The following is a 12,598-nucleotide window of genomic DNA, read 5'->3' as shown; positions in this document are numbered from 1 at the left end:
ATAGAGGAGATGGTTGGAGTTCCTGAAAGATTATGATTTGTACCATTAGCTATCACTGGGGAAAAGCTAATGTGGTCGCCGATTCACTTAGCCAGAAGTCCATAGGGACTTTAGCTTGCCACCGAGTTGTGGTCACAGACTTGATTCAGGGTTTCTCCGAGTTAGACCTTGAGGAGCAGGGATAGACCGAGCAGGGTAGTCTTGTTACCATGATTGCTCAGTCGTCGATCAGGACGAGAATCCAAGAGGCCCAGATGTTGGGACCTCATAAAGCTCAGTGTGAGGCCGAGTGGTCCACACTAACAGACGGAGGATGTCAAAGGCATAAGACTGCCAGAAGAGTTATGCTGACCCGAGTCGGAGACTCTTACAGTTCTCCATTTGCGACCATATATTTCTACGAGTTTCACCCACGAAAGGGGTGAAGACATTTGACCTCAGAGGTATGCCAGCTCTGTGATACATTGGACCTTTCCAGATCTCGGAAAGGATTGAAGCAGTAGCTTACTAGTTGGCACTATCGCCGTCCCTGGTAGGCGTCCACGATGTATTCTACGTATCCATGCTGAGGAGATACGTACCCGATCCGACGCATGTGCTGACAGATATTCCAGTTCCCCTTCAGCCTGATGCTACTTATGAGGAGGTTCCGGTACGGATTCTCGACCGGAAAGAGCGTCAGTTGCGGAACAAGACTATCCGGCTGGTTAAAGTCGGATGGCAACACCATTCGGATGAGGAGGCTACTTGGGAGCTCGAGGATACGATCCGAGCTCGGTATTTCCATCTTTTCACTTGAGGTATGTGAATTTGTTTACCGTTCAGCATTTATGATTAGTATCTGTTATTAGTACTTGCTGATGGTAAATACTGAAATTTGGAGACCAAATTTTTATTAGTGGGGGAGAATGTAAAATACCGGAAAAAAATGACGATAAATAATAAATGAATTTTCCGGAATTTTTGGATATTTTTAGGGAATTTTTCGGAGCTCGTATGGACGAGTTAACGGGGACCGGAACGGGGCTCGGAAAAGCCTGTTTAGGCTACCCTATTTAAGAGAGGAAATGTATATATATTTCCTTTTCTTTTTATTTATTTATTTATTTTTATTTCTTTTTCCTTTATTAGTGTCGCCGTTTCCTTCCCCTTGCCGAACCCGAGCGCGCCTCGCATCCTCTCCGCGCACCCGACGCCGCCGACGCCTTCTCCTCCTTGCCCTAACCGCCGGCCCCGGCGGTTCTCTCCTCTGCCGACGCCGGCGACCCTCCTCTCTGCCTTGGTCTCTGCCGCCGGCGACGAGAGCCACCGCCGACCCCCTGTTGCCCTAGCCGTGGGGATACCGAGCACAGGGCCGACCGAGCCCCCCATCCCGATCCTTTCCTCTTTGCTCCAAGTCGTGCCCTAGTGCTTTACTGCCGTCGCTGCTCCTCTGCACAGTGTCGGCCAGTGAACCCTAGCTCCGGTTGCCACCACCTCTGTGCCAACGGCCAACGCCACTGCTTCTCCTATGGGGCTTCTTCCAGATTCAACGAGGGACGAACCTTTGAGACACCCTCTCCTCTTCGGTATCAAGAGGAAGAGTTTTGTGTTCACCAAAACAGTACTTGGATCTCGTTCATTCTGGAGAAATTTCAGATTAGGGTAAGTTGTTTGAATTATGGGTGTGATCCTTGAGGAATTGGGTCTGATATTGATTTTTGTCGTGTTAATTGTGATTTAGGTTTATCTGTTTGGGAGATTGGCAATTTATCCTTGCTCCGACTGTTGATTTACAGAAGCAACGTTTCCAATCAGATTTGGACAAGTTGTAGAGGTAATTTTGTACATGTACTATATTTTATTTTTGTTGTGGACTGGTTAGGGTGCCCTAATTCTACATAATCGTGATATGTGGTTTGAGTGAATTTGGGTTTTAACCATTTTGTTGATGATTGATAGATAGGTTAATAACTAATGTTAACCTAGGTATACGTGTTGAATTAAGGAATGGATAAGATTATTAAATAGGTTTGGAGATTTTTATTTAGCTATATAGCTAAATACCTTATCTGTTTAATAACGCAGGACTCTGATTCGAGACCGTATCTCGACGGGTATCTTGATTCCCGGATTGGACCATTTTATCGGAGGCGGGTACTTTGACTTATGTCTTTTGATATGCATAATAAAGTGTTTAACATATAGCAATGATTGTGTTATCCTTTTGATTCGGTTGGTCACTACATAATCTGTTACATGTTGTTTGTTTATTTATTATGCACGGCATGTTATTATTGACCTGACCATACATGCTTTCAGTAGTGACCCAACCATGTGATACATCATGTTCAGGACCTAGGGTTTATATGATACCCTATCTGTTTGTGTACCTTCCATCTGATACATTGACTTGTGGTACACCTTTTATTTATGTATGGATCTTGCTATGCTATTCATGAGATTGTCATGCTTAGTATCATGCATCATGTTTGCATGCTGTGCGATTGTCGGCTTCACTTTGGTTGAGCCCATCGCCAGTTACATGTACTGCACACACCACCCATGGATTAGTTGTATATCTGGCTGGTGTGTGGCGGTTCTGCTGTTTGGCTCCGTTGGAGGACTCGGTGGTAGCCGGCCCGATTCCTGCTTTGCTCCGTTGGCATTTAGGGTAGCAGCGTAGCAGACGGTGGACTCTGTTGGCTCCGTTGGTCGGGAGACTCGGTAGTCAGAGATTTCCTCCCGTCGTTGTGTCGGAGATGAGGCATTGAGCTCCCCATTTATGAGTCAGCGAGGAGTACTCGGATTCCGTCCACTCGATGTCGAGCAATGATGTCCGAGTGCATCACCATACGATTTATCATTATATTGTTGTGATTGTTGCACTTATACTGCATTTGTATGGATGCATTTGATTGACATGCATCAGGATTATGATTTCTTCGGTCTGACGAACTGTTACCTTTGTACCTTGATTCGGTTAGTACAGTTGTCTCGATTTCATTTCAATTGCATTTATTCCTTCTCGTATTCGGGAGCGCATGATTAGTGTTATCTGTTATTTGTTTTATTATGTATATCAGTTGTACCTGCTGAGTGTTGGACTCACCCCGCCTCCATTGTTGATATTTTCAGGTTGAGGCTGTCCGGAGCAGTTCCAGTCGCTGGCCCCCCATCTGCACGTGGAGCTAGTTCTCTACTAGATCATTATTTGTTTTATTTTGGCCTTTTTCTTTATCAGACTTTGATTTAGTATTATCTTTGGATTTTTCCTATGGATATTGTATGGAGTGATACCTTTTGATGGATTTTTGATATGATATTGGATTTCATTCTACTACGTGCCTGCCTGGACGGCAGAAGAGGTGAGTTCGTTGGATTTGAGCTTTACGAGTGTAGTGGAGTAGGGTGGATTTTGAGTCAGAGTCCTATTGTTATTGATTACTATTATTAACTGCGTGGTTGTGACAGCCAGAGGCTGAATATCTTTATAAACTGCGTGGTGTTTGTTTTTATTTTTATTATCATTCCAGCCGCATGTGGCTGATGTATATGTGATATGTAGAAAGTTTCATATTGTCCGCCGTACAGGGGAGATGCTGCCGAAATTTCTTCGGACAGAGACTCCTCTGGGGCGTGACACCACCAAGAAGAAGATGAAAGCAGCTTAGAGATGAGCATCAATGAAGGGGGAGGATCATCAGAGGAAAGCTGCAATGAAAGGGGAGCATCAGAACACGAGGTAAGTGAGGTACATGCGCTATCTCCCAAGTAATCTTTTGAATTTATCAAAATATTATCTAAGAATATAATACAGTTAGAAAGAGAGAACGCTAGATTAAAATTAAACTTAGCAAATTCATGCCCCTTAGATATGTTTGATAATTTAAATATAGAAAACGAAAAACTGAAAATAGAAATTGAAAAGTTGAAAAATGACCATGCATGTTCAAACGATTTTGAAAAATTAAAATTTAAAAATTATGGTAGAATCAACTAATACTTTAAAAATCACCAGGGTAAAATTAAGAAAATTTCTAAAAATTATGTACCTTCCAAATTTTTAGTAAATCCAGTAGGCAAAACTTATATTGGATTCTAAAATCTTTTTTAGGATATTATTAAGATTCAAAATGTTTTTTTAGGAACGAAATTTTTTAGATTAAAATCTAATTTTTTAAATTATTAGGATAGAAATTATCTCAATTAGAAAAATATTTCTAGTTTTTCTATTCATATTTAGAGTTGAAAATTTATTCTATGCTATCATGATTTAATCTATAAATAGAAATTGTTTCAAATTTTGTTTACTATTGAATTATTTTTTTAATTAATTATTGACAAAAATCATACTTTGAAATTTTAACTTATTTCACAGATTTAAATTTTGATAAATTTTATTTTTTTTGTGATGAAACATTATATTCTCTATCCTTATAAATATTTTCAATTTTTTTGAATAATATATTATTTATTATAAATTATTTGCCGAAAAGATAATTGTTAATACTAAAAATTTAAGAAAATAGAAATTTTAAAATTTTTATTTTTTTTTATCATTTAAAAATGTGTTTTACACATCCAAGAAAAATAGTAGAAGTTTTTAGAGTTGAAAAATATTTTTAAAGATTTTTTTGAAAATTATTTTCTATACTAAAAATAATTTATTTCTTTTCAAATACAAAAGCATTTCTCTATGTGAATTTTTATACTAATCTAACACTGTTTGCTTGAGGTTGATAAAAATTTTCATGATTTTTGGTTGAGGTTGATAAAACTTTTCATGATTTTTCAAAACTGATAAGTATTTTTTAACTTTATTTTTCTTAAAATAGGAGATTAATTAGTAAAAATAGAATATTTTTAAAATTATTTCTAAAAAACACTAGCTTACTAGTGATTGTTGTAATGTACCTCTCGAAAAGTTTTTGAAAATTTTTTAATATTTTACTTTATTTTTTTCAAAATTTTCTCGAATTTTTTTTATGTAATCAAAGGAGGAGAAATAAGTAAAAGTTAAGAGGATTAAGAGGGAGCAACAGTTAAGGAGATTAAGGGGGAGTTAGGATAATTCCCATAATTTTTATCTTTGCATTTATTTTACAATTAACTTGTTTAATTCATTTCATTACTATATTACTTCATTGCATTTTTATCCATAACTTGAACTTGAGTTGATGCACATCAAAAAGGGGGAGATTGTTAGTACACGGGGGTAGTTTTGATGTAGTCAACCAAGTTCAGTTAGGTTATGTTGTATTTGATCCTTGTGTCTAAGTGTGCAGGAGCTTAGGATTACAAGAAGTTGAGTGGAAGACGTAGTTAGCGAGAAGGATGACACAGGAAGTGAGTCGACGGGCTCTGTGTATCTGAAGGATGAGATGTTGCGGAAGAGTACACCGGCGGACAAGAAGAGCATGCACGACATTTGAGGGACGGGAAGCCGGGAAGGAAGCCTGCTCTAGGAGAAGGTCGGAGTTGGATTCGAGTGAGCTCAACTCCGGTTAGCCGGAGATACCTACGTGAACAACTACGTGAAGAGATCAGCTTTGAGCTAAGTTGCTCTGTGGAAGGTGTCTTCCATGGATAGAAGGTGCATTCGATGAATAGTATGAAGACGCCTTCCAAACTTTGAAGATGCCTTCGCTAGCCGTTAGTCGAGGATAAAGTTTTATCCTCGGTGGATAAAACTCTATCCGATGGAAGGCACCTTGGACCTCATTGGAGGCGTCTTCAAGCTGCATATAACTTTTTTCAGGGGCTATAATTGGACCTAGGAAATAATTAACAACTTTAGTATTCATTTCCTAGCAACTTTCTGAACGTTCAATGAGTATAAGGGGCTTCTCTGCCTTCACCAAAGGAGACTTGTTTTAGTGCTTTATCGACATTCCTCATCAATGAACGTAAGAATATTAATTTTCGTGAATATATTTGTAGATTTTATACGGAGGTTAATAAAATTATTATTTTGACACAAGAAGCAATGTCCACTAGAGCTACACAAACATCTCAACCTGATGAAGAGCGAGAGGGATTACAATCTCTTTCCACCTATGAAGTTATGACATTTATTATGATATCGTCAGTGGAAGGAAGAAGACCTCCCTCTATGGACTTGACTCTCAGACCAAAGTTATCTTTGATCGGATGAGGGCTCCAGGGATCAAGGGGCATCCTAGTTCCTCATCCTCATCTAGTGAGGTACAAGCATTAATATTGTGGGTGGAAATTCAGGATTTGCGGTCTCGAATCTTGTTATTGGAGGAGATGTTGGTTGAGAGGGACGCAGAGATACGGGAGATGCACGAGCGACAATCTCGAGTTGAGGAGAAAGTTAGCCATATTGAAGTGTTTGTAGTAGCATTCACTCCCGATACATAGATGTCGCACCCGCATTGTTTGGAGTCCCAAGAGGTCCAAGATCCCAAAGATTCCCTTGCCAATTAGATCATTTTGAAGTATATTATCCTTTATCTTAGCTTTTAAATTTTGTATTTATTTCAGTCAAAAACATTTCTATCACTTTTTTTTTAAAAAAAATTATATGCATTTCTAATTATATTATAATATTTCATAATCATTTTTTCAGAAGTTGCATATTTCTATCACCATATCCAGATATCCATAGTGAGTTTGTTTTTATATTTTGTATTAGATTTTCATTAGGATGTCTGGTATGAATGATATAAACTCTGTGTCCAAATTTTGGATGTCCTATGCAATAGATTCTATTAGTTTTGGATGTTATCTTTTTTGTGTATGGATTGTATTGTTTAAGTTGATATGGATATTTGTTAATATGATTTTCCGTTGTGAGCTTGTTGATATGGATTATATTATAAGTTTGTTATGAACATCATAGATTGTATTTGATTATATTTAGATGTAAACAGGGAAAATGAATCAAATGAACAATTTTTTAATAAAAATTAGCAACGGATTTTGATACCCGTCGCTAATGCTTCGACGAATTTTGTTTATTAAATTTGCAATGAATATTAACTTACCGTCACTAATTAATGACTAGCTTATATAGAATCCATCGCTAATTTATTTATGGAATCTAAATTCTATTCAGACTCTTGCAAATTAGAGACAGATTTAATTAAATCCGTTGCTAATTAGTTTAACGAAATATAATAATGGAATATATAAATTCATTGTTATATTTAGCGACAAAAATCTAAACGACGGAATATATTCCGTTGCTATATGCAAATAGCGACGGAATAAGTCCATCACTACATGTAGAATTTTTTGTCAGACATCCAATAAAATTTTTACACCCGTTAAAAATTAATCTCTAAATTTATTAGAATAAGTATTCATATAAATATCAATTATTTCAATTGAAATGGTAATTAGTTATAATAAAAAACGTGATTATGTAAAAAAAACGCATGCTATCGTCTCTTTTATAAAATTAATAGCACAACGACAACACCTCAACATCATGACAAGGAATCAATCAACAAGTACGCAGACTATGTCCGTCATATATTTAATAAAAAAAAAAAATAGTCTGTGGACGAAATTCTCGTCATACGAAATCTCAGAGAAAGCTTTATTGCATCCAGCTTTACCCGTCATAGATTTAATATAAATGTATAATCCCTGACTTAACCCTTTTAGTTCCCACCATCTGGATTTAATTAATGTGCTCACGTCCGTCCTGACCTCGACTCATTTGGCTTCATGTGACTGGCTGCCTGATTACCTCTCCCTATCTTAATAACCTACCACTGTAGTTGGTCAGCAGCATCAGTTTCTTTCCCATTTTTTTTTCCCTGTCTGCTAAAAGTCATCAAAATGTTCACAGTACATTAAACATTTTCCATTCTTTTTTTTTTCTTGATCAGCAAATTTAATAATATTCCTCTTATCTTTAGGATAAGATAGGAGCATGGATGCTGCAGCAAATTGGACCACTGACTCCATTTGAATGGAGCTTGATTTTATGTCAGTGAAAAGAAGACTCCATCTTTCTTATTTTGATCATACTTTAATGAAAAAGGATTCGGGGCAATCTCTTTTTTAATGCATTTTATTCAAGAAATGCAAGCAATGGTATCCTTATCTTCATCCTGTAGTCACCACTTCCACATTATTCTTACCGTGATAATTCCACCGAGACAGAGTCTGAATTGATGATTAAATGTCTCTGGAAGTCCGGAAGATATAATACGGAAAACAGTGACAACTCGGAATAAATTGGAAAGATATTGTGCAGTGGACATGCTAGGGATGTTGCTGCGTCCAGTATTGGCTCGAAAAGCAAGGAGAGAGTAGTTTGGGGACCTGTGGAGTCTTTTGCATCTTGCGGCTCTTATATTCCCTGCGTTGTCGATCTTGTTGGTTCAGCGAGGTAGAAGGGGAGGAGGTAAGATGTATGCCGACCTGGGGCTGCTGTTACCCGTCCTGCAGGGCCTGCCGCAGGAGATATCTTGGGGCGACCACCGTCTCACACCATTGCCGTCTTCCCCAGACTTGCTCTCCATCAGCTTGGTATATGTTTCGAGGCCTACTGCTGCCTTTTACCTTGAGTTTTTTTTTCCCCCTCTTATTGCTTCCTCAAAGAAATCAACTATGTGAAAGTGTTGTCTCTTGGATTTCCTCTTTGGGCAAATTAACTGTAAATTGTAAGGGTTTTGTCAACCCTTGCAGCCCTCTCTTTCTTCTACATCAAGTTGCTTCTTGAAGCATATTTCCTTGCCTCTGCTCTTGTCACTCACATCAATTTATCACAGAAATGTTGATGTTGTTGAATATGCTCGATTCAGAATGCTACCTTTGTCCCAAGATGTGGCTGATATGATCCTACTATTGCAAAGGAAGTGAAATAGATAAACAATGGTTACTTAAAGGTCCAAAATTTGTTTTCTCAAGATAAAAAAGTATAGCTCATTCATTCTCACTTAAATTAATTGCTAGATGTTGATCCAGGTTAGAATTCTTATATAGTTATCCTGTGTTAATCTTCTCTGAAATAGGTTATCCTGAAAGTTAAACTGGATACTTTCTGAGTGTTTTCCATCTGGGTTCATATTTTTATTTATCAGTGATATGTTGCTATACTTTGCACTACTCTAGTAGAGCACATAGTATGGTTGAAAGCTACAAAGTATAGAATTACCCGATTGGATAAAACTTTTGCATAGTATTGAAAGGAAGGTAAAAAGCTTTGACATATTTGAAACCGCCAAGATAACATTTTCTTTTAAGAATCAGTTATTTACATCGAACTTAAGTCACATAATTAGTTGAAAACTTTTCTTTGTCTCAAGGGCTCAGAGGGATAAAATCTCGATCAGTTTAGATAAATTTGCAGTTTAATATCTTGAGGAATTTGCAAGTCATGTACTTGTAGCTAATGTTGAGAAAAGCAGTTGTTTATATCCATCTCATACCTTATGGACAATATGCTTGTAAGCTATAAAGAAGTCCTCTTACTTGCTACCTTCATGCTAGATGTTCTTGCGAGAACACCACAACCTGAAGAAATACTCACTCATGGCTATGAAGCTGAAGTCAGTTGGAAGATAAAATTGGTAAATTTTGATGGTTTACTTATGACACAATGGTATCAACTTTTCAAGATTTACTTTACATGCAGTACATTGGTGTGGTTTTTGTTGTAGAATCTTCCTAGGTTGCCATTTCTATCGTACGGCTGTTGTGCATTGAAGAGTTCCATTGTAGAATCTGTTCCATGCCAAGTCACTAGTAGACCTGCACATAGGCAGCCACATAAGAGTTCTTGGTAGCTAGTTTGTGCATTGAAGAGGATAATACCAATCAGTTGCTCTCATTATTCAATGTGCCCTTCATCTTTCATGCAAACATTCCAGTGCAGGGTAATTCAGGGTATAGTTATGTTCTGTTTTTTCTTATACATGAAATGTAGATCATTTTCTGTGGCAAATTGTTTGATTATTTTAGAGGTTATTGTATTTTTTTCTGAGAATTTTTACAGCAGATCATTTTTCATGTGACATTTGCAGGTTTTCTTCTTTCTCTTTGCTGTCAGATTTTCCATGTTCTCTCATTATAGGATAGTTTCTGAACCTTTCCACTATATTTCTTATCCAACCTTTCTTGGTGTTCGATTATGCCTTCTTAAATTTCATTTCAGAAAGTATAATTTTGTTCCTGGTCGGTCACGAGGACATCTGACAATATGAAAAATAATTGTAGTAGTTACTCAGTCACATTTATTTACTGTGTGCAACTCTATCTTTCATAACCACTTTGTAGTTTATGTTTTATAGTCAATCTAAGGATTGCAAAATGCTTATTGATGAAAGAAGAACAACTCACATGAACCTTATCAGTCTTCAAAATTCTTATTCCAAGCGAACAATCAGAATTTTGCTATAAAACAAGTGACCATTTTTGTCATTATAACACACAATGTTAAGTAGCTGAAGAATTTAATAGTAATGAGTTTGTCTTGAATCATATACATGGTGTTGAATTTGTTGACGTTAGAGAAACTCAACCTTAAATGTAAGTTGCAATATATCTCTTATACAAGGGACCAAACTTACTATGGCACATAGATTTTATTTTGGAGTGCCAGATAGAATATAATTAGCTAGTAGCTAGACAAAGTATTCCTGTAAAACTTAGTTTCTTTTACAATTGGTACAGGATAACCTGATCCATACATCTGCTGTCTCTGACTATGACCTTGGAGGAGATGGAGATCTGTTCAATGCCCCGAAACCCATAGTAGAAGAATCATTACTTGCAGTGAATCCTTTGTCTGCTGCTCTATCAATGATCTCTGGCTATGGAAGTTCTATTACAGATGAAACAATACAAATTTCAGATATGAAATCAATTGAAAATGAAGATCTCTTATGTGAGGTGCTCAATGACTGGAAGGGAGACCTCGTTTCAAAGTCAGTCACAAATGTGCCTACTCTTGAGGCATCAAATATTCCGGTTTCTGCACCGCTGACAGAGGGTTCTTCTGTAGAGGGATCTTTGCAGAAGAGTATCAGTACAGAGTGTTTAAGCACAGTGGATGGTGCTAACCCTTCCAGTGTTGAACCATGTTTGCTTGGCTTGCATGAAATGAATTTTGAGTCTGCTTTTGGCATAAGGAGAGCATACAGTGAAGGGGATATCGAGGTCAGAACTAAGAGTACACTTCCTAGTGTGTGTGTGTGTGTTTTCTTCCTTTTTCCTTTTCCTTTTCCATTAAAAAAATTACTACCTTTTGTTTGTCTAGTCTGTTTATCCATATAGCCACATCACAAAACAGTTTCTGGGTTGGATACTTGATTCGAAGTGACCCTGTTTCTACGAGATTTCTTTTAAGTATACATGCATTAACTAATTGATGGTAGTTGATTTTGTGCTTTTGATGTTACATATACTAAGATATGTTTAGGTCTTTTTGTCAATTTCCACAGGATATTGCAGGTCATTGATTTTGAGTTTCTTCTGGCAGATTCTTCGAACTAATAACCCAGTTCATGGTATCATGAACACTTTTCCTTCTCTTGAGTTTTTAGCATCCGTAGAGGATGCGAAGACCGAGGAGAAGATTGAAGCAAGGAGGATAAAGCTTTCTAGGTACAGGAAGAAAAGGACAAGTAGAAACTATGGAAGAAAGATCAAGGTGAAATTTCTACCTCCATCAGATTGTATGATAAGTTCTCAGTATGTTAACAAAAAGAAGAGCAATCCTCTTAAACTTACTAAATGCGTTACTATAATATTTCTTCTCATAGAAACACATGATTGTTTTAGTCCAATGAATGACAAAATTTTGCAAATATAGCAGTACGCGTGCAGAAAGGCTCTAGCAGACTGTCAGCCTCGTGTCCGTGGAAGGTTTGTGAAGATAGAAGACAAGAGTGCTACGAGTAGTAAGCTGTAAGAGGTGTAAAGAATACCCCTATTGCTAAATGTTTCTTCAGCTGTAGTGTTTGCCTATATTAAATTAAGTCTTCTATCGCAGTTATGTAAATACGTATAAATAAATCAGTTTACTAATGATTATAACAAGTTTCTGTTGCCTTGAATTATGTCCTAAAGTGGTAATAAACGAAGAAAATTTCTGATATGGTATCTATGGACTTGGAGAATCTTGATAAACTTTATTCTAGATACATAGATATGATATCCAAGTTTAAGCCTCCGCACTAGAAGGTTTTGCTTATGGTGATGCTAGAAACTCTCATGGAGCTGACTAGTTGCTGAGACCGTGATCGAAATTTTGCAAACGGTAAGCTCATTGCTACCTATAGTTCTTCCAGAACAATAACGGGTACAAATGATCTAGAAAAGATGATTGTGTTGCCACCCTCTTGGAGAGATCAAAACTTCCATTATGGATGACATTGAAGGAAGCTTCCATTCCTTGTGATTTTTGGAGTCCTAATGGCTGATGCCTTTCTACATTACTTCCTAGATCCATTAGGCACTAGGGTGGTTTTCATATTCTATGGCTTTAAACTGGTGCTCTGAAATTTGATGTGCAAGGCAATTTTTTGTTTACCAATTTTATGTCGAATTGTTAGACAATGATGCATGGATCTCTCTAGGAGATTCTATAACTAGACTCACTCACCTCACTTGAAGAGTTAAGGAGCATGTAACA

The 12,598-nt window shown here is 37.2% G+C and overlaps 1 protein-coding gene and 1 long non-coding RNA gene across 7 annotated transcripts; both read left to right on the top strand.

Moving 5' to 3' along the window:
* Nucleotides 1-1,172: 1,172 nt before the first annotated feature.
* Nucleotides 1,173-2,138, top strand: LOC122017114. Its single transcript, XR_006121274.1, has 3 exons — nt 1,173-1,644; nt 1,724-1,816; nt 2,068-2,138. It is a non-coding gene; the product is annotated as an uncharacterized LOC122017114 (long non-coding RNA).
* A 5,893-nt stretch (nt 2,139-8,031) lies between these two features.
* Nucleotides 8,032-12,003, top strand: LOC122014929 (zinc finger protein CONSTANS-LIKE 9-like). 6 transcript variants are annotated; one of them, XM_042571461.1, is made up of 6 exons: nt 8,032-8,490; nt 9,454-9,533; nt 9,624-9,839; nt 10,636-11,121; nt 11,444-11,614; nt 11,777-12,003. In XM_042571461.1, the coding sequence occupies exons 3-6, from the start codon at nt 9,801-9,803 to the stop codon at nt 11,873-11,875; spliced, it is 795 nt and encodes a 264-aa protein (XP_042427395.1). In that variant the 5' UTR covers nt 8,032-8,490; nt 9,454-9,533; nt 9,624-9,800; the 3' UTR covers nt 11,876-12,003. The 6 variants fall into 6 exon arrangements, with proteins under 6 accessions (XP_042427395.1, XP_042427394.1, XP_042427397.1 ...); XM_042571463.1 differs by lacking the exon at nt 8,032-8,490 and having other exon boundaries at nt 8,510-9,533; XM_042571460.1 differs by lacking the exons at nt 9,454-9,533; nt 9,624-9,839 and having other exon boundaries at nt 8,034-8,490.
* Nucleotides 12,004-12,598: the final 595 nt, after the last annotated feature.

The sequence above is a fragment of the Zingiber officinale genome, chromosome 8B (genome assembly GCF_018446385.1).
Source record: "Zingiber officinale cultivar Zhangliang chromosome 8B, Zo_v1.1, whole genome shotgun sequence".
Taxonomy (NCBI): domain Eukaryota; kingdom Viridiplantae; phylum Streptophyta; class Magnoliopsida; order Zingiberales; family Zingiberaceae; genus Zingiber; species Zingiber officinale.
Note: the sequence above shows the minus strand (reverse complement) of the source record. Positions and strands in the feature narration are given on the sequence as shown.